This window comes from Panthera onca, chromosome E3 (assembly GCF_046562875.1).
Source record: "Panthera onca isolate mPanOnc1 chromosome E3, mPanOnc1 haplotype 2, whole genome shotgun sequence".
In the NCBI taxonomy this organism is placed as follows: domain Eukaryota; kingdom Metazoa; phylum Chordata; class Mammalia; order Carnivora; family Felidae; genus Panthera; species Panthera onca.
This window is the reverse complement of record NC_138354.1, coordinates 29,766,625-29,786,044: the sequence shown is the minus strand read 5'-3', so window position 1 is coordinate 29,786,044 and position 19,420 is coordinate 29,766,625. Positions and strand designations below refer to the sequence as shown.

The following is a 19,420-nucleotide window of genomic DNA, read 5'->3' as shown; positions in this document are numbered from 1 at the left end:
CGTGCTGCCTTTACCTAAAATTTCAAAAGAGAACAGCTTAAATATTTCACTGGTTAAAGACGAACTGCTGAAGACTTCAGAAGGGTCATTATAAACCCTCCTCAGAAGACTGTTCGATTCCACCTGTCACCTGACCTGATAAAACAGTGCCCTACCGCCCTCATAACTCCTATCTAGGTCCTCTTAAACATCTGTGTTCATGTGCTTGGACTATTCAGTGTCAAGCCGTGACTTGCCCTTATGAAACAGACGTTCTCTCTGAATTTAATCTTAAACATGATTTATCCTCTGCCTAGATTTATTTTCCATGGTCAGCACTAAGGGCAGTCACAGTAATAGTATCCTGCTTTCCGTGGATTAATAATAGCACTCTATTGTGGGGCGCTATTAAAAGTTCCTCAGGTCACATTAGCACAAAAATAGCAATATATCAAACCCTGAAATACTCCATGAGTGCGACTAAACTCTTGCAGAGCAATACTCTTTCACGTCCGAGCTGAAGCTGTCATATACCTGTGGCCACCTGCACAGACCAAAAACATAGCAAAATCCTAAAAGTACATATGTACTTGTGATTTACTTACCAAAGGCACTAAAAAGCTGGTAAAGGTCGCTGGTTTTCCATTCTTTGGGGAATGTCACATGGAGAACATGATCGCGTTTTGGTTGCACTAGGAGACAAGTTTTGGATAAAAGGTTGACAGCTGAAAAGTGAATGATATACCAGTGGTTCTTTAAAGGAACTGCCTCCAAGCTAACTTGAGGAATTGCTGTGAAGGACTCATGATTACCAAACAACTCCTAAAAGTATTCTTTGGAACGGCAGCACTCTGCCATCTCACCCTCGACTCGGGCTCTGATACTTTATTGAACCCACAACAATTTGAATCCTGACAATTCTATGCAGACCACAGGAACTCATGAAGTTCCCATGAAAATTATTTAAAGGGGAAAAATAAAAGGTTACTCTGTTCAAGATATTTCACTGAGTGTTTAACTTTCTCCTTTTAATCTAGTTGTCTGCATGTGTAGGTAACGCACCATCCACATTCAATGGGCTGAGTTTAAGCAGAGGTAGTCCTAGGACTGAACCGCTCTGGCTACTCGTGGCTACAAACCAGGAATGAGGGCACTGAGGTGGCAGAATTCTTGTGACAAGAGTACACCGAAACAGAATTCTGATATGGAATGCAACACCTATGTCCTCTGATCATCACCGCAAGGACTGTTACCATCAGTTACAGTTCTCCCACATCTATATCCAATGGCAGGGATTGAGGCCCATAAACCAAGGTTAGAAAGAGAGCAATGGAGGGGTGCCTGGGGGGCTCAGTTGGTTAAGTGGCCGGCTTCAGCTCAGGTCATGATCTTGCAGTTCGTGAGTTCGAGCCCCACATCGGGCTCTGTGCCGACACCTCGGAGCCTGGAACCTGCTTCAGATTCTGTGTCTCCCTCTGTCTCTGCCCCTCCCCTGCTAGCGCTTTGTCTCTCTGTCTCTCAAAAATAAATAAATGTTAAAAAATAAAAATAAATTAAAAAAAAAAAGAAAGCAATGGAAAAGAAAAGTGGGAAGGTGAGGAGGATGAAGTAGAAAACTAATCTGAAGCAGCAGTAACCATCTCCCTAAAGGACTGGACTTCCAAGGTTTTCAATGAAAAAGGAAAATGAAAAAAAAAACCCTACCCAACCAAAAAATATACATACTCAAGTAACTGGAAAATAGAGAACTTATGGTTAGTAACACAGCTAACACATCTCAAAATTTATCATGGGAAATGATGAATTTAGAGTTCTGAGTGAAAACGAAATAATGAAGAGAAGATATACATTTTTCAACATTCAACTCATGCATAAACTGGAAAATGTAACTCAAGAGATGAGTTAATCAAGACCCAAGGGTACCATTACGTTAAGTATAGTATTCATATCCACCACAAAATCACTGCCTATTTTTAAGTAAATAAAGCTCTTTCTTCAGTCGTACTTTTCCTGTTATCCCTTCCAGACCACACACTTACATGTGCAGATGCAAAGAGAAAATACAAATTCACTTACAGTCTGGTCCTTCCAAGTTGAGATAGGGGATATCCATGACTCTCATAAGAAATAACCTACAAAAAGAAAAGAAAAACAGGTAATGGGCTAATTTCTACTGAAAACCCGACATAGGCATCTATTAAATTCTTAAGTAGACACTTCTTAAATATATTACTCCATTTCTAAAATCATTTTAAAAAGCTCTTACAATTCACCTCAAAGATTTTTCTCTAGGACTAAATATTTATCATAAATAGAAAAAAAAAAAAAAACAACCAACCAACCACCAACCTGTGGCATCCCTCCACCTACAACAGTTCCTGGCATTCAGCAGCTGTTCAATAAATATTAGCTACATGGACGAAATTAGTGACCAGAGAGTCAAAAGAAAGTCCTCTGCAGGTCTGCTTGTTAGTTGAGAGAAACTGAGAGAAAACAAGTATCAGAGAATGCTAACGATCTTACCGACTTCTGAACAACTGTCCCTACAAATTATAAAGGGAACTCCTATGACTGGTGTTTGGAGAACTGAGAATGATAGCAAATATGTCTTGTCTTTTTTTTTACTGAAACGGAAAGTCACTGGATGAATACCAATACCAATCTTATTGGGTGAATTGCACAGTCTGAAATAAGTGACCATCTTAGAAGCTCATGCCATTACTGTCATTTAAAACATATTAAAAGCACAAAGCGAAACAATCCGTGGTAAAGAAAGCAATCACACTGATATAAAACGTAGAACAGGCATTTTATGTATACTTTCCGAAACAGATACAAAGGCACTCAAAAAAGCATATTTGTAACTTACAACTCTCTGTAATGCATTTAATTTTTTTATTTGCAAGATTATGGACAAAATATCAGGCATTTCGTTGTCTGTAAGATTTTAATAAGCTTTGCTTAGATGACAATACATGGTATGTTTCTGGTGGAGACTGCATTATACAGCAAATTAAAAAGGCAATCCAAGAGCCCAAAAAGCAATTAGTTTGGCTTCACTGACCCACAATTAAGGCATATTATTCAGGCATTCAAACGCCAAGCAGGGCATGATCTAGTTTACAAATGGAACCATCAGTATAAATAACACTGTTTGGTTAATGCCAGAAAAAACAAAGCCATGGTACTCTGTGGTTTAAGAACTTGTTGCCTGGCCTACAATTTAATAAACCAAATCCTATGGCTAAGAAACCAATTTTATTTTTAGTTCACTAATTTAGGCTCAAGCATATACTATTCTGGTTCTGGGGGCCGTTTTTGGTTTTGTTTTTTTTAGTTTTTATTTATTTATTTTGAGAGAGAAAGAGAGAGAACGTGAGCAGGGGAGGGGCAGAGAGAGAGAGAGAGAGACAGAGACAGAGACAGAGAGAGAGAGGGAATCCCAAGCAGTCTCTGCACTGTCAGCATGGAGCCTGATACGGGGCTTGAACTCACAAACCATGAGATCATGACCTCAGCCAAAGACAGACACTTAACCGACTGAGCCCCCCAGGCGCCCTTGGGAGCCGTTTTACCCAATTCAATCAACACTACCTGGGACCCCAGAAGACACTATCGCACAGAGCACCCGTCACAAAGGAGTCTGTCACTGATGGCAGCTATTACTACTACTGCCGACCAGAACCTATGAAGTTACTCCTGGGTGAGAAGGCTCAATATTTTTATGCTTCATAAAGTTTTCAATTTTCCATTTAGTAAATTTAGAGATAGTCCCCGATTCTAAAAACCAAATTAAAAAAAAAAAAAAACCTTAATTTAAAAGTTAATGCAACATAGCAAGCACCATAAAAATAATTTAAAATTTTTACTCTAATTTCAACAGAAGAATAAAAGCTTGAATCAACATGTTCATTGCTACACAAACACCCCAAAAAATCAAATGTGACCTTTAGGTTCAATAATACACTGGGCTGTCAGTAAATAATAGCTCATCTTCTCTAACAGCATTAAATGATCCAAATTAACAATGAAAATTTTTTGCTTAATGTTTATTTATTTTTGAGAGAGCGAGGGCATGAGTAGGGGAAGGGCAGAGACAGGGGGAGACACAGAATCCGAAGCAGGCTCCAGGCTCTGACCTGTCAGTACAGAGCCCGACGCGGGGCTCAAACCCACCAATGGTGAGACCGCGACCTGAGCCGAGGTCAGACGCTTAACTGACTGAGCCGCCCAGGTGCCCCCACTATTACTTTTCGAACTTAAAAAATAAACTAAAGGCTAGCAGAACTGGGAGGCCCAGGGGAAAGAACTAGAGACTGCCAGAGACACCTGACTGAAAATGCCACTTAAATCAATCTTGTGCCCCACCTTACCCGTCGTGGAGAGAGGAATATAAAGTAAAATCACATGTCTGAGCAATGAAATTGCTTGATTTCTTTTTTAAAGTATCATTTTGTTTCTAAAATCATGCGACCTCACTAACACACTGAGAAAATCAACGGTGCTATGAATTGCAACAAGAATTATACTTAAAAAGGAGACTTCCCCAATCCCTCTCACCACCTAAGTGTTTCAAACCCTTTTTTGAAAGGTATCTTTCGTCACCCAACATACAGGCTATTTGTTCTCTCATATTTCCTCTGACTGAAATAAATAAAAATCTGTCCTTGGCAAAAAGACTCCACAAAGATTTTTTTTTTAAGTTAGTTAATTCCACACTATCTTGTTTGCTTGCTCAACACTTTCACTAAATAGAAACCCCTTTCAAATAAATTATTAATAGCGCTTCTCACTCTTCCCCGATGCCTCCGTGTCTGGGCTTTAGAGAGAAATGAATAGCCCTAAACCCTGGAAGAACACGCAAACCAAGTGCGCGTGTGACTTGGCCAAGTGCAACTCTGGAGAAAGCTGTGTCATTGGGAAACCGACCCTAAAACCGTAGCTGAGCGTCGGTGGAACTGAACCAAAGTCAACTCCCCGGTGGCCCCCCCACCTCTGTGTGCCAGGCTGTCTGCAAGCCACCGCTCTGGTCACATCCCTGCCCTTTTGAAGTAAAACATTACAACATCTGATTGTACGCTTGCCTCATACAAACTGGCTGTCAAAAGGCCTGAAATGATGTGATCAAAGACTTCACACGGGGGTCATCTGCTTGACAGTGTTCATTCTAACACACGAGACAACACACTGGGCAGGCAGAAACGCCGGTAAATACGCTCAGGAGTGTTCCTTGGCCATGAACTGTGCTAAACAATGCTCTTGCCGAAGGCCTTCAGAATCTGCGGGTGTCAAAGACATTTGGACCAACACTTGCACAACATGGTATTTCTACTGTCGAGAAGATTCAAGATGGCTGTAATTGAGTACAGACACGACAGGGCAGAAGTCCTGCCACATCCCTGCAAGCTTTCTGATGAAATATTATTTTAGCACCTACCCTCTAAAAGGGCTGACGCTACTAACTCCATCAAAGGTTAAAATTAAAACTCCTATTTGGTACAATCGCCAATTTTATACCAAGATTCTATTCTAAACTCAAGTTCACATTCTAGATGCTGCGAAACAAAGTTTACCCTTGTGGGCGTCTGTCAGATTTTTAGTGTTCTCCAGTGATTCATGATGCTGTTTATCTCGGCTTTCAAACACGTCTGGAAAGATCCAACAGTAAAGCACAGCAAATTCCAAGGTCTTTTGCTCATCAGACGAGGTAACTTCAGCTCAGCCTCTTTAATGGGCTACTGTGCACAATGTTTTTATCTGTAAAGTCTCCCATATGCTGCATAGCACTCACGAAAAGCCATCTGCCCATATCCTTTCCAGCCCAGGGCAGTATGACATTGGGACCTAGACTATGTGAGGAGGCTTGCTAGTCACTGAAGAAGCTCATTCCAGGTATAAAACTTCTTAGCAGCCCAGAACCTTGAGTTCTTATCAAAATGGGGTTCCCCAGACCAGCCGTATCAGTACCACCTGGGGACCTGTTAGAAAGGCAAATCCCCGGGCCCTACCGAAGACCTACCGACTCAGAAACTCTACAGACTGAGAACCACCAAGTTGAGAGAACAGGAAAAGAGCATGTTCAATCTCGTGCTAATTGCCATTAATGATGACTCAGTAATCAACCAGCATAAGAAGGACCAAGAAGCTGTGCCAACGGCTCCAAAAAAGCATCAGTCTTAATGATGTGTGTACATTAAATGAGTCTGGCTTAGAAAAACACAAAACTACCAAAACAAAAACCAAGGAAGCAATGACATAAGTCTTCCACCACTCCCTGAGACCAGGAGGTCAACTGTGACCAGCAACTAGCTTCTCTGCAAGAGCTAAACTGCGGGGACATTATTGCTGACAACTGTGGTTCTCATTTTTTAGAAAGGCGCAAAAAGATCACTAATATGACTCTCTTGCCACCTTAAGGCAAAAGTCCCCCCGGTTCTGTGAACTGGCTACAGATGAACACCTCTAGCATCACGCGTTAAACTTCAGCACTAACGCGGCACCGAAGATTGGCCAACACTTGGCGTGAGTAACATGCCCGACACACGGAATCAGACACCTCTAACCTTATCGAAATTCTCTGACCTCACCAGCAAGTGTCAGACTCTGACTCTGGCAACCACAAAGCACACTGGGCTGCTCAAAGGAGGACACTTAGATTAAAGGTTATTCTTTGATGACACGACAGCTTGCCTTGGACTATGGCTTCTCTGAACTATCATTCCCTAGTTGTCTGGTGAATAAAAACGGATTGCCAAGCTGATGCCAGTGTTAACCCATTCTGTGCAGCTAAGCTCAAGAAAACAAAGACGGCAGGGGCGCCTGCATGGCTCAGTCAGTTAAGTATCTGACTTCGGCTCAGGTCATGATCTCAGGGTTCGTGGGTTCAAGCCCCACATCAGGCCCTGTGCTAACAACAGCTCAGAGCCTGGAACTTGCTTCAGATTCTGTATCTCCCTCTCTCTCTGTCCCTCCCCTGCTCATTGTCTATCTCTCAAAAATCAATGTTAATTTTTTTTTTTTTTTTTTAATTCTTGCTAAAGAAAACAAAGACCTGGGCAGGGGCACCTGGGTGGCCCAGTCGGTTGTGTGTCCAACTTCAGCTCAGGTCATGATCTCATGGGTTTATGAGTTCAAGCCCAGCATCAGGCTCTGTGCTGACAGCTCAGAGCCTGGAGCCTGCTTTGGATTCTGTGTCTCCCCTTATCTCCCTGCCCACCCCCCCCCCCACCTCAGAAATAAAATAAATAAATATTAGAAAGAAAGAAAGAAAGAAAGAAAGAAAGAAAGAAAGAAAGAAAAAGAAAGAAAGAAAGAAAGAAAGAAAGAAAGAAAGAGAAAGAAAGATAGAAACAACGAACAAAGAGGGCAAAAGTGATATTCAAAAATGCACGCAAGAAGTCCCAAAGGTGATTCAGGAACACTATTCACAAGAGGCTCAAATCTTGGGGAACTGAAAAGATCATTACAGTTCTTTGAAATTCTGCATAACCACAACTATGTATAAGATCAGTGATTCTATTTGGAAATGAAAGAAAATATTTAATTCTGCTCCCACAGTAACATGCTTTCCAGGGCTAAATCCAAAGGTAGAGAAAGAAAGCAAATCAGAGCAGTGTGTCGATGGCCACTTTAAGAAGCAACTTGGCAGGGGGCTGCCTGGGTGGCTCAGTGGGTTAAGCGTCTGACTTCAGCTCAGGTCATGATGTCATGGTTTATGGGTCTGAGCCCCATGTCGGGCTCTGTGCTGACAGCTCGGAGCTTGGAGCCTTCTTCGGATTCTGTGTCACCTTCTCTTTCTGCCCTTCCCCCACTCACACTCCATCTCTCTCAAAAAAAAAAAAAAAAAAAAAAGCAACTGGCAAAAAACGGTCATGCCCATCACAGTGCAGAGGACGTGGTGACTGACAAGAGGCCCAAACACGAAGGTTAGGTTGTAAGAGGACCATGATACATCCACCTGACGAACCACTGAAAGCCATCTACGTGATGCTGGCCACTGGTTTGAATGTCTTGTGGAAATTCATCACTGTATTTTTTTAAGCTACAAAATTATAAAACGAGTACCGTCTCAATCAGTAAAGAATCATACTGATCTCAATTAGTAAATGAAACAGACACAGAAAACACATTGCTGAGACATGCTCTAGAGTGAGGGGATTTTTTTTTTTTTTTTTTTTGGCTGGTGGAATTATGAGTGGGTATTTTGTGTTTCAATGAGACAAAAAAACATGAAGCACAAAGTGCCTGGCCAGAAAGACAAAATGTATTGTTGTACGTTTACCCTATCTCATCTGGTGTCTGCGGGACAGGCAGATAAGTACCAGTCTCATCAGACCAGGAAGGAGGAAGGTTCTTCTAAGTTCACTGGCTTCCCTTTGGCCACCACGGGAGCAGAGACAGGACTCAGGCCCAAAGCTTCTCACTACCAGCTCTACAGTAATGCCCACCCACCTCTGCTGGGTACCCCTCTCACGTGTGGCTTGTAACCTGAGCTGTTTCCAAAGCCTAGATGTGAAATGCTGAGGCTGGAGCCCCAGCAGGAACAAACAGGGACGAGTCACGTTTTTAGTCCTCAGTCGCTACCCAAGCCCCAGGGGAAGCAAGAGCTTCAGACACAAGGTCCCAGAAACATTTTTTTGGTAATGCTCTCATGGCCGATTAAATTATAACCAAGCCCAGACACATAATGAGGCTGCCGTTTGAGCAAGAGCTGCGGGGAGGCTGAAATGTCAAGGCAATGGGAAGGAGAGGCCGCAAGGAAAGCCAGGCTGTCAACAGACGAAAAGGACAACCTTCCGGGGCGCCTGGGTGGCGCAGCTGGTTAAGCGTCTGACTCTCGGTTTCGGCTCAGGTCATGATCTCATGGTTTGTGGGTTCGGAGCCCAGCGTCGGGCTCTGTGCTGACAGTGCAGAGCATGCTCGGGATTCTCTCTCTCTCTCTCTCTGCCCCTCTCCCACTCGCACACACTCTCTCTCTCTCAAAATAAATAATATAATCTTCAAAGAAAAGAAAAGGACAATCTTCCCCTGTTTGCAATGCAGGAAGAACTGCTACCGTGGGCTGCCTGGGCCTCGGGCTTCCCAGGCACAGCTGCCCCCACGCGCGGTGATCGCCCTCAGGAAAACTCCCGAACCGGCACATCCCAGCCTGGGAGACCTATAGGCGCCTGAATACGAGAGTCTGCCTCCTGTAACATCAGAGTCGTACACATAACACCCAGGTCTGAATGATCTGGAAGGATCTCTAATGTTATGGCACGTCTGAATAAAGTACAACAGTACTCATCTGATCCCTGCCCCCACCTCCTGCCACCCCAACAAAAAGAAAAACCTTTAGCCCCCGAACGCCTTGCTCTTCTTCCTAGAAACGCAGGATTTCATTCGATGAGTTAAACATTTGCGTTCGCTCAAGTGCTTTCTTCCAGACTGCACTTCTGTTCCTAAGAAGCTTTGTCTCAGAAAAGAGCTTTCCAAGTAAAACTGCATTCCCCTCACACCACTGAAGACTGGGATACAGAGATGGGGAGTAAAATCTAATCTCTCCACAATGTGAGCAGTGAATTAACTTGAGGCTCGCCCCACGTCCTGAGCCTTCCAAAGGAAAACTGCAACCTTTAACGGCGGCCAGCTCTCTTGTACTTGCAAACGGTCTCGGTATTTCCTTCAGGGCACAGCAGGAAAAGCACTTCATGAGAACCCTGTATGCAAGGGCTCATCATTATACATATTTATGTGCCATAAAAAACTAATCTCATCATCCAGGGTAGGAAGCATGCAGACATCTCTCACAAAACAAGCTCATTTATTTTGCTCGCTAAAGCTCTCGTGTAAAATACGAAGACATCCGCTGGCTGGAAGGGACTGGCTGTGGCATCAGTTATTTTAATTTCACTCGGGCGGGAGGCACCCAATTCTCCATCTATAGTCACTTGATGTTTTGACAAATAGAGCGTTACCCGACATCTGTCCTGAAGCCAACTCATGGCCTTTCTTAAACAGATACAACACTAGAAACAAGGAAGGGGGGGTGAGAGCAGCAGCTCATGTGAACAGTCCCCATCAAATGAACCGTATCAAATGGCATCACATAAAAACGTTAAACTAAGCATTATACAAAGACGTCATGCGTGCGGCCTGTGGAAGGGTGGACTGTAAAATGTCACAGGAAACTAGTCCCGCAGAACCCAGGGGTCAAAGTCAATATCTCTTATGATCACTGCTCAGGCCAAACCCCAAGAGAAAAGGAAACCCTTCAAAGATACTGGCACCGTCTCTTACAAAAATGAGCAAACCACCACAGAACTGACTCTTTAGAAACCGCGTGCTGTGGAGGAAGAAACCATTCTTGGGTGAGAACAGACCTGGGTCATCCCTGACTCTGCCATTTCTGAGACCCTTGGCAGACAGTCTTAGCCTTAAAATGCAGACATGACTGGGGGGCCTGGGGGGCCGTCAGTTGAACATCCGACTCGTGATTTTGGCTCAGGTCATGATCTTAGGGTTGTAAGCACTGGGCTCCATGTTGGGTGTGGGGCCTGCTTAAGATTCTCTCTCTTTCTCTCTCTCTGTCTCCACCCTTCCCCCACTTGTGAGCTCTCTCTAAATAAATTAATTTAAAAAATAAAATGGGGACATGATTGGAGCACCTGGCTGGTTCAGTCAGTACAGCATGTGACTCTTAATCTTGGTGTTGTTGTGAGTTTGAGTCCCACTTTGGGTGGAAAGATTACTTAAAAGTAAGAACTCAAGGGGCGCCTGGGGGTTCAGCCAGTGAAGCGTCCGACTTCAGCTTGGGTCCTGATCTCGTGGTCCATGAGTTCGAGCCCCACATCAGGCTCTGTGCTGACAGCTCGGAGCCTGGAGCCTGCCTCGGATTCTGTGTCTCCGTCTCTCTCTGCCCCTCCCCTACTCACACTCTGTCTCTCAAAAATGAATAAATGTTAAAAAAATTTTTTAAAAATTAAGAACTTAAAGTGGGGACATTATTATTTACCTCTGAGCATTGCTGGAAGCAATTAGAGCGAATGTGAATAAATGATGTAGGGAACTCACCGAAGAGTGGAAGGTGTTCAACGGAGATGATTTTGGGGTAGCCACTATCAGATATTAGGTACACTGGTGACCCTCGAATTGTATGAATGAAATGTTACATAGTTTTAAAAATAACTACCTCCTGGTTTTTCTGCGCCAAAGCAAGGCGAGGAATACCTAAGAATGCTGACTTTACTACTAACAGCCTACAGTGGGCTGAATGGTGGTCGCCAAAAAGACACACACTCTAATCCCGGTACCCGTCAATGTTGCCTTATATGGAAAAGGGGTCCCAACAGATGTAATTAATCACTGTTAAGCCTCTTGAGAACATTATCCTGGACTATTACCCAAGTGGGCCCTAAATGCCAGCCCAAGTGTCCTTCTGCAAGAGAGGCAAAGGGAGAACACACACACACACAGAGGAAGCCACAATGTAACCATGGAGGCAGAGAGTGGAGAGACTTGCCCAGAAGCCAAGGACTGCCAGCAGCCACCGAAAGCTAGAACAGGCAAGGGACGTATCCTTTCCCAGAGCCTCTGGAGGAAATGCAGCCCTGCCGACAGCTCGATTTCAAACTTCTGGCCTCCAGACCAGAAGGGAATAGGGAATAAATTCCTCTTGTCTAAAGCCACAAAGCTTGCTGTGATTTGTTACAGCAGCAACAGGAAAACTAATACAATACCCTTCTGTGGAAGAGGGAGCTGCTTACATACCTACCTGGGGGTTGGTTGATTTTTTTACCTCTACAAGTGATATGTTTATCGTAAGGATAAACAAGTTATTAAGCCAGGGGGAAATGTAGTTTAAAGTAAGGAGAGCCAACACAAGGTTGGCACGGCCCAGCAGGTGCACAGCCGCCGTAGGGCCCGCGGGGCTGACAACACAAGAAGAGGTGTGTGCGGTGTGCCCCTTACGTTTTCTTCAAAAGCAGCCTTTTGATAAAGCCGCAGACACATCTCAGCTGATCTCTAGCAATCAAGACAGCAAGGTCAAAATTAGACAAGGAGATACTAACTTGAGGCGAGCCCTCTCTTCCCTGAAGAAGTCATGGAAACAACCACAGGGTCCCCGTCTTAAGCCAGACTAAAGGCCTGAGAAGAATTTAATGTGCCCGAGACTCAGCGGTTTTCTACCTTCCTGAAAACCAACGTACTTAAGAATTCCTGGGGTGATCAAACCAAGTCAATTCTTGGAGATTCTTTCTATCCTAATAACTCGGGGAACCAAAAGTGAAGCAAACATGACTCGGGTTTAAATAAAGGGCTTTGGGGGCATCTGGGGGGCTCAGTCGGTTAAATGTCCAACTCCCGATTTCAGCTTAGGTTATAATTTCCCGGTTCATGGGATCGAGCCCCAAGTTGGGCTCTGCACTGACAACACATAGTCTCCTTGGGATTCTCTCTCCTCCCCCCCTCTGCCCCTTCTCTCGCTTGTGCGTGTGCTCTCGCTCTCTCTGAAAATAAATAAACATTTTTTATAAATTAAAAAATTAATAAACAAAGGGCTTTGGTTAAGGTATGTGAGGATAAAATACATCCTGTGTACTAGGGTAAAACACATTCTGGAAGCTAGGGAGAAACCGGCTCTAATCCTTCTGGAATCTGGGAGGCTGCTCTAAGCATTTGCAGTGCTGTGATTTTACTCCTCATGGTGCCAGACTCCAAGATTTGCACAAATTGGAGAAGTTGAAAATGGGCTCTTTTTTTAAGTTTTTTTCTTTTATTTATTTAAGTAATCTCTATACCCAACATGGGCCTCAAACTCATGACCCTAAGAGCAAGCATCACATGCTCTTCCGACTGAACCAGCCAGGCGCCCCCCAGACTCCATTTTTTTTTAAGTTTATTTATGTATTTTGAGAGAGAGAGAGAGAAAGCACGAGCAGGGGAGGGGCAGAGAGAGAGCAGAGAGCAAGAATGAAGCAGGCTCTGCACTGTCAGCGTGAAGCCCGACGTGGGGCTCGAACTCATGAACCGCGAGATCATGACCTGAGCCAGAGTCGGACGCTTAACCCACTGAGCCACCCGGGCACCCCCTGGACTCCTATTGCTTGGCTCTTTAGGACGAAAAGGTCACCTCCACGATAGCACCACAGTACCCTTCTACTCAGTTCAGAATGAGTGGTGGACTCTGCTCCCTGTCCCTGGTGCAAAATCCAGTTATGGAAGAAGGTGAGGGGCAGAGAACATGACCCCTTCATGCCAGCACCGCGAAGACAGAATTAAAGGACAACCGCTACATGTTTTTGGGGAAGCCAGCCCACTGGACACGAAGGGTCCCACGATCACCACTGCCATGGCCTTCCTCCGTCCAGCCTCCCTGACCTCCTCGGCTCCGGCATCACCGGAGGCTGCTGGGGCAAGAGACGCGCACACGGCACAGCCGCTCCGGTGGCGGACGAACGGAGGACACCGTGTGCCTCACCTGGCTGCCTCGCCGGCCTCGTAAGTCTCCACACACGCGAGTGTGACCGGCACACGGGCAGAGTCTCCGGTTCCCATTCACAACCCAACCTCGCGCCAAGACCTTTTTCACTCCGACGCGAAGACAGTTAGGCGGCGATCTCTGAGCAGATCCCGGGCTGCTGTCGTCTACAGAAAGGTTTTCATGGGCATCGTGCACCTCGGCCCCAAGACAACTCAGCGACGCACACACAGCCTGCTTGCTTTATCTACCACTGCCCCTGCTACCAGGAAAAACGAGAATCACGTTCCCTTCTTGGAGGTTCACTTCGGTCAAAGTCACAGCACCAACCGCACTCTCTGCGCCCACGACAGGCCGCACGCCGCGCTGAGCGGCCTCGCCGATGCCGCGGTGCAGCCACAGGTCGACCCGACCAGGAGGAAGTTTATTAACCCTGTTTCCCAGACGCAGAAGCCCAGCGGCGCAAAGGATGACTGTCCCAGTAGCGTGGCGGGATGGCCCAGCCTGAGGCCTCTGCTCCGCTCGTCAGGCTTCCGCAGACCTGCCAACAAGCAACCCTCGGCCGAGGTACTCGCACAACGTCACATCCACCTATCTCGAGGTGCGTGTGTCTAAGAAGTGACGGAAACAGAAGACAGCAAACAAATGGGAAAGAAAGATGCCCCAGGTGTTTGCAAAGTGTAATCTGTTCTAACAGATTAAAATCTCACTGAAGCAATGAGGTGCTCAAAAAGGAACAGCTCACGAAAAGAACAAAATTTATAAAGACAAAAAAGTAGATGAGAAGAAGGTCCCAGGAGCTGAGGGGAGGCAGGGGTGAGGAGTTATTGCTTAGGTTACAGAGTTGCTATTTGGGGTGAGGAAAAAGCTCTTAAAATACAGGATGATGGTTGCACCAAACTGTGAATGCCCTTAATGCCACTGAATTGTACACTTAAAAATGTGTGTTTAAAACAGCAAATTGGATGTTACACGTATTTTACCATAATTTAAAAGAAGTAATAATGTCATATACCAAAAACCGGTAGATTGCATGATTTATTTACTTTTTTTAACATTTATTTATTTTTGAGAGAGGAAGAGAGAGAGCATGAGCAGGGGAGGGGCAGAGAGAGGGGGAGACACAGAATCCAAAGCAGGCTCCAGGGTCTGAGCTGTGAGCAAAGAGCCTGACGCAGGGCTTGAACCTATGAACTGCAAGATCATGACCTGAGCCGAAGTCAGACGTTCAACCGACTGAGCTACCCAGGCACCCTGGATCGGACACTTTAAATGGGTGGATTATATGGTGTGTGAATTTACATCCCAATAAAGCTGTTAAAAAAAAAATAAAAAGAAACAGCTTCCCACAGGGCACTAAGTAAATGCTATCTCTTTGCTCTCTTCTCCCAGTAAAAATCCACACCTGGAAATGCTACGCAGCACAAAGGCTGAGAAACAACCACAGGCCTCAAAGGACAAAAGCAATAAGGAAAAGAAGAAAACACATTCAGGTCCTCTCCCTGGACACCACTCAGTTACAGGCGGCCTTTCCTCCCCGCCTTCCCTTTGCTGATCAAGGCTCGTAAGTGAATAGAGAACCGCACTTTCAGGGTGTGGGCAGCACAGGAGGGATGATCGTAGGGTGTCTTCTATGAAAGTCAAAGAGCCCTGTGTGTGCTCCTGGCAGCTGGTCAGAGAAGCACATCCTCCAGGTATAAATGTCTCCACGGCAGTGTAGCAGCCCCAGGCTGACCGGGCACCACGATTTGCCAGCCACTGTCCACTTTACAGACATTCTCTCATTCTACGCTCACTACAGGCCTATCAAATGAGCAGGAACATTCTCCGTTAACACACGAGGAAGCTGAGGCACAGAGAGGGTAAGTAACTTGCCCAAGGTGGCACAGGTTTAAGAAATGGGACTGGGATTCAAATTCAAACCCAGGTACCTGACCACACAGACCACAAGTGCACTGTGCTACCACCCGATATCCCAAAATGAAACAATTCTACTGGAGGAGTTAAACAAGTCTTTTAAAATTTGAGAAGCAAATGGAACCAATTATGCGGACTGTTGTGACAGCCCCAGCCATGCCTTACCAATGGCACAAACTGTGTTGTAACTCTCACTTATGTTGGGATGTCGGAAGTCTCATGGTGGGGGAAATCACTGTAATGCTTCTAACGACAGACTTAACTTATACTCGACCTGAACAGTCAGTAAAGACACATTTGACCCATCAGCCAGGATGCTAAAAACTGAGAGCCAATACAGGGAATCAGAACAGAGCAGGCTCGTCCTCCTGTTATTCCAGCACCTTCTGTATGAGGGAGGGACCACCAGGAAGAGGATAAGCCATCACCTGGCAGGTGACTGGGTAGCACTCTCGAGAGACAAGCAGGGTCTGCACTTCCAAACACTTGTGCCCACGGACAACTCACGAGTGATCCAGCACTCCACGCTGCTCTGTACGAATGGTAGTTGCTAGCAAATGGGGCAAATGAGTGTAGCTCTCCCCACTTTCAGTGAAAGGGCTGGACAGAAAGGACATATTTTGTTTTCCTATAGTCCTTCAGTTCTGAATCTCTCTGATGTTAAGTGTGATGCACACGCATATATTACAAGGGAAAAAACGATGGCACAAAACAGACACTCAGATCAGTGGAACAGAATAGAGAACCCAGAAAGGGGCCCACAAACGTATGGCCAACTCATCTTTGAAAAAGCAGGAAAGAATATCCCATGGAATAAAGACTGTCTCTTCAGCAAGTGGTGCTGGGAAAACTGGACAGCGACATGCAGAAGAATGAACCTGGACCACTTTCTTACACCAGACACAAAAACTCAAAATGGATAAAAGACCTAAACGAAAGACAGGAAGCCATCAATATCCTCAAGAAGAAAGCAGGCAAAAATCTCTTTGACCTCAGCCACAGAAACTTCTTACTCAACACGTCTCTGGAGGCAAGGGAAACAAAAGCCAAAATGAACTATTGGGACCTCATCAAAATAAAAAGCTTCTGCACAGTGAAGGAAACAATCAGCAAAACTAAAAGGCAACCGACGGAGTGGGAGAAGATATTTGCAAACGACATATCAGATAAAGGGTTACTATCCAAAATCTGTGGAGAACTTCTCAAACTCAACACCCAAAAAACAAAGAATCCAGTGAAGAAATGGGCAAGAGACATGAATAGACACTTCTCCAAAAAAGACATCCAGATGGCCAACTGACACATGAAAAGATGCTTAACATCACTCATCACCAGTGAAATACAAATCAAAACCACAATGAGATACCACCTCACACCCATCAGAAGGGCTCACATCAACAACTCAGGCAACAACAGATGTTGGTGAGGATGCGGGAGAAAGAGGATCTCTTTTGCATTGTTGGTGGGAATGCAAGCTGGTGCAGCCGCTCTGGAAAAGAGTACGAAGCCTCCTCAAAAAATTAAAAATAGAACTATCCTACAACCCAGCAATTGCACTACTAGCTATTTATCCAACGGATACAGGGATGCTGTTCCGAAGGGGGACGTGCACCCCAATATTTATAGCAGCACTGTCAACAATAGCCAAAGTATGGAAAGAGCCCAAATGTCCATCGATGGATGAATGGATAAAGAAGATGTGGGGGCGCCTGGGTGGCTCAGTCGGTTAAGCGTCCGACTTCGGCTCAGGTAGTGATCTCGCGGTCCATGAGTTCCAGCCCCGCGTCGGGCTCTGTGCTGACCGCTCAGAGCCTGGAGCCTGTTTCAGATTCTGTGCCTCCCTCTCTCTGACCCTCCTCCCCTGTTCATGCTCTGTCTCTCTCTGTCTCAAAAATAAATAAACGTTAAAAAAAAAAAAATTAACAAAAAAAAAAAAGAAGAAGATGTGGGGTGCCTGGGTGGCTCAGTCAGCTAAGCGTCCGACTTTAGCTCAGCTCATGATCTCATAGCTCCTGAGTTTGAGCCCCACATCGGGCTCTGTGCTGACAGCTTGGAGCCTGGAACCTGCTTCGGATTCTGTGTCTCCCTCTCTCCCTGCCCCTAACCCACTCACCTTCTATCTCTGTCTCTCTCAAAAATAAACAAACATTAAAAAAAAAATTTTAAGTTATATAGATATAGATATAGATATATAGATATATATACATACATACACACACAATGGAGTATTACTTGGAAATCAGAAAGAATGGAATCTTGTCATTTGCAACTATGTGGATGAACTAGAGGATATTAGGCTAAGCGAAATTAGAGAAAGACAAATATCATATGACTTCACTCATGTGAGGACTTTAAGACACAGAACAGATGAACACAAGGGAAGGGAAGGGAAGCAAAAATAATATAAAAACAGGAAGGGGGAAAAACATAAGAGACTCAAATATGGAGAATAAACAGAGGGTTACTAGAGGGGCTGTGGGAGGGGGGATGGGCTAAATGAGTAAGGGGCATTAAGGAATCTTAAGGAATCTTAAAGGAATGATTAAGGAATCCTAAACTCCTGAAATCGTGATTGCACTATATGCTAACTAATTTGGATGTAAATTAAAGAAATAAAATTAAATAAGTAGAATAAAATAAAATAATGAATAGAGGTTTTAAACAAAAGGAAAAAAAACAACTTGCGGCGAGCATGTGATTGCTTTCCACAGAGGAAATGGGAAAAAACACGGTGTGTTTTATTTCAGGCATCATAATGACCCCTCCCCCTCTACACTAATCACGTTTACTGGTACCTACACAACCTTTTGCAAAAACTGCCGTATTCATCTGACTAAAAGAACTTTAATATAAATGCTCCAAACCAAAGCAAACTTGCTTCCGCCATGGACCAATCTGAAACACTTCCTCACCACCTGATTTCTCACAGGCAAACACTAAAAGGTGGGTACAAGCAAGAGTGAACACTTTGCTGGGGCACCCGGGTGGCTCGGTCGGTTAAGTGTCCGACTTTCTCAGGTCATGACCTCACAGTTTATGAGTTCGAGCCCCGCATCGGGCTCCGTGCTGCCAGCTCAGAGCCCAGAGCCTGCTTCAGATTCTCTGTCTCCCTCTCTCTCCGCCCCTTCCCCACTCCCACTGTCTCTCTCTCAAAAGTGAACAAACATTCAAAAAAAAAAGAGTGAACACTTTCCATGTGCTCTAATTTTATATCCATGTGATAACCAACTTTCTTCTTTATCATGAAACCATTAACACAAAACACATCCACCACCGCATCTCCTTTTCAGATCCCCAGCGTGCTAAATTCTCTTATGCTTCAAGAAAGGAAAATAATAAATATTGGGCAATGAACTTTAACACCTCATGCAATCTTGGTAACTTCTATGGGAGATGAATAGTCTTATCCCCAATTTACAGGGGAGGAAACAATTTGCCCAAGAGCCTATCATTCCTTCTTCTGGCTTGTCCTCACCTCGAGTGTAGGGACAAAATCCAGCAATGTCATCCCAGGAAGGCCTAGATTTCTAGAGGAATCCTGTTCCTACTCAGGACACTTGTGTCAAGAACAAGACGGCCATCCTCTACAGCAAACTGCAGGCAAGTCTTCCTTTTTAATTCCCTTACTTGCAGAGATTAGCCAAAATAAAAGATTTGCTCATTTCCTTCCTCCAAGAAATGAGGTCAATAGAAAACAACCTTCCCAAAAACCTTCAGAAAAGGTTATCGAGCGAGAGTTCAACGTGCCTTGCAGACACAGATGACTATTAACAAAACCTAAGGCAAAAGCCTGATTTTGTGCCTTCTGTGGTATGAAAAGAAGTGAAAGCAGAGAGTATTTTTAGCTCTTTCCAGCCTAAAAGGATTTGACCAAAGGATCTTCTCGAAGTTTGGTTTTCCACGCATTGATCAAAACTGACCAAGGTTCTAAAAGGAGGTGAATCACTTCCTGCCCAGAGAGCCTACAACATAAACGAAGGGCACACTCCACACAGCCAATCATCAGCAGTGGTCTGATCCGGACTGCCACTGCTCTACTCCTTTAGGACTTTCCTTCGGTTTCCA

At 44.8% G+C, this 19,420-nt stretch overlaps 1 protein-coding gene across 1 annotated transcript in view; it reads right to left on the bottom strand.

Annotated features, from left to right (window-relative positions):
- Nucleotides 1-19,420, bottom strand: part of PARN (poly(A)-specific ribonuclease) — a 166,500-nt gene that overhangs the window by 103,561 nt on the left and 43,519 nt on the right. The window contains exons 19-20 of the mRNA XM_078440069.2: nt 2,056-2,111; nt 585-671 (exon numbers count right to left, since the gene is read on the bottom strand). Coding sequence (XP_078296195.1) covers nt 585-671; nt 2,056-2,111 — 143 coding nt within the window. The remainder of the gene's footprint in view (nt 1-584; nt 672-2,055; nt 2,112-19,420) is intronic.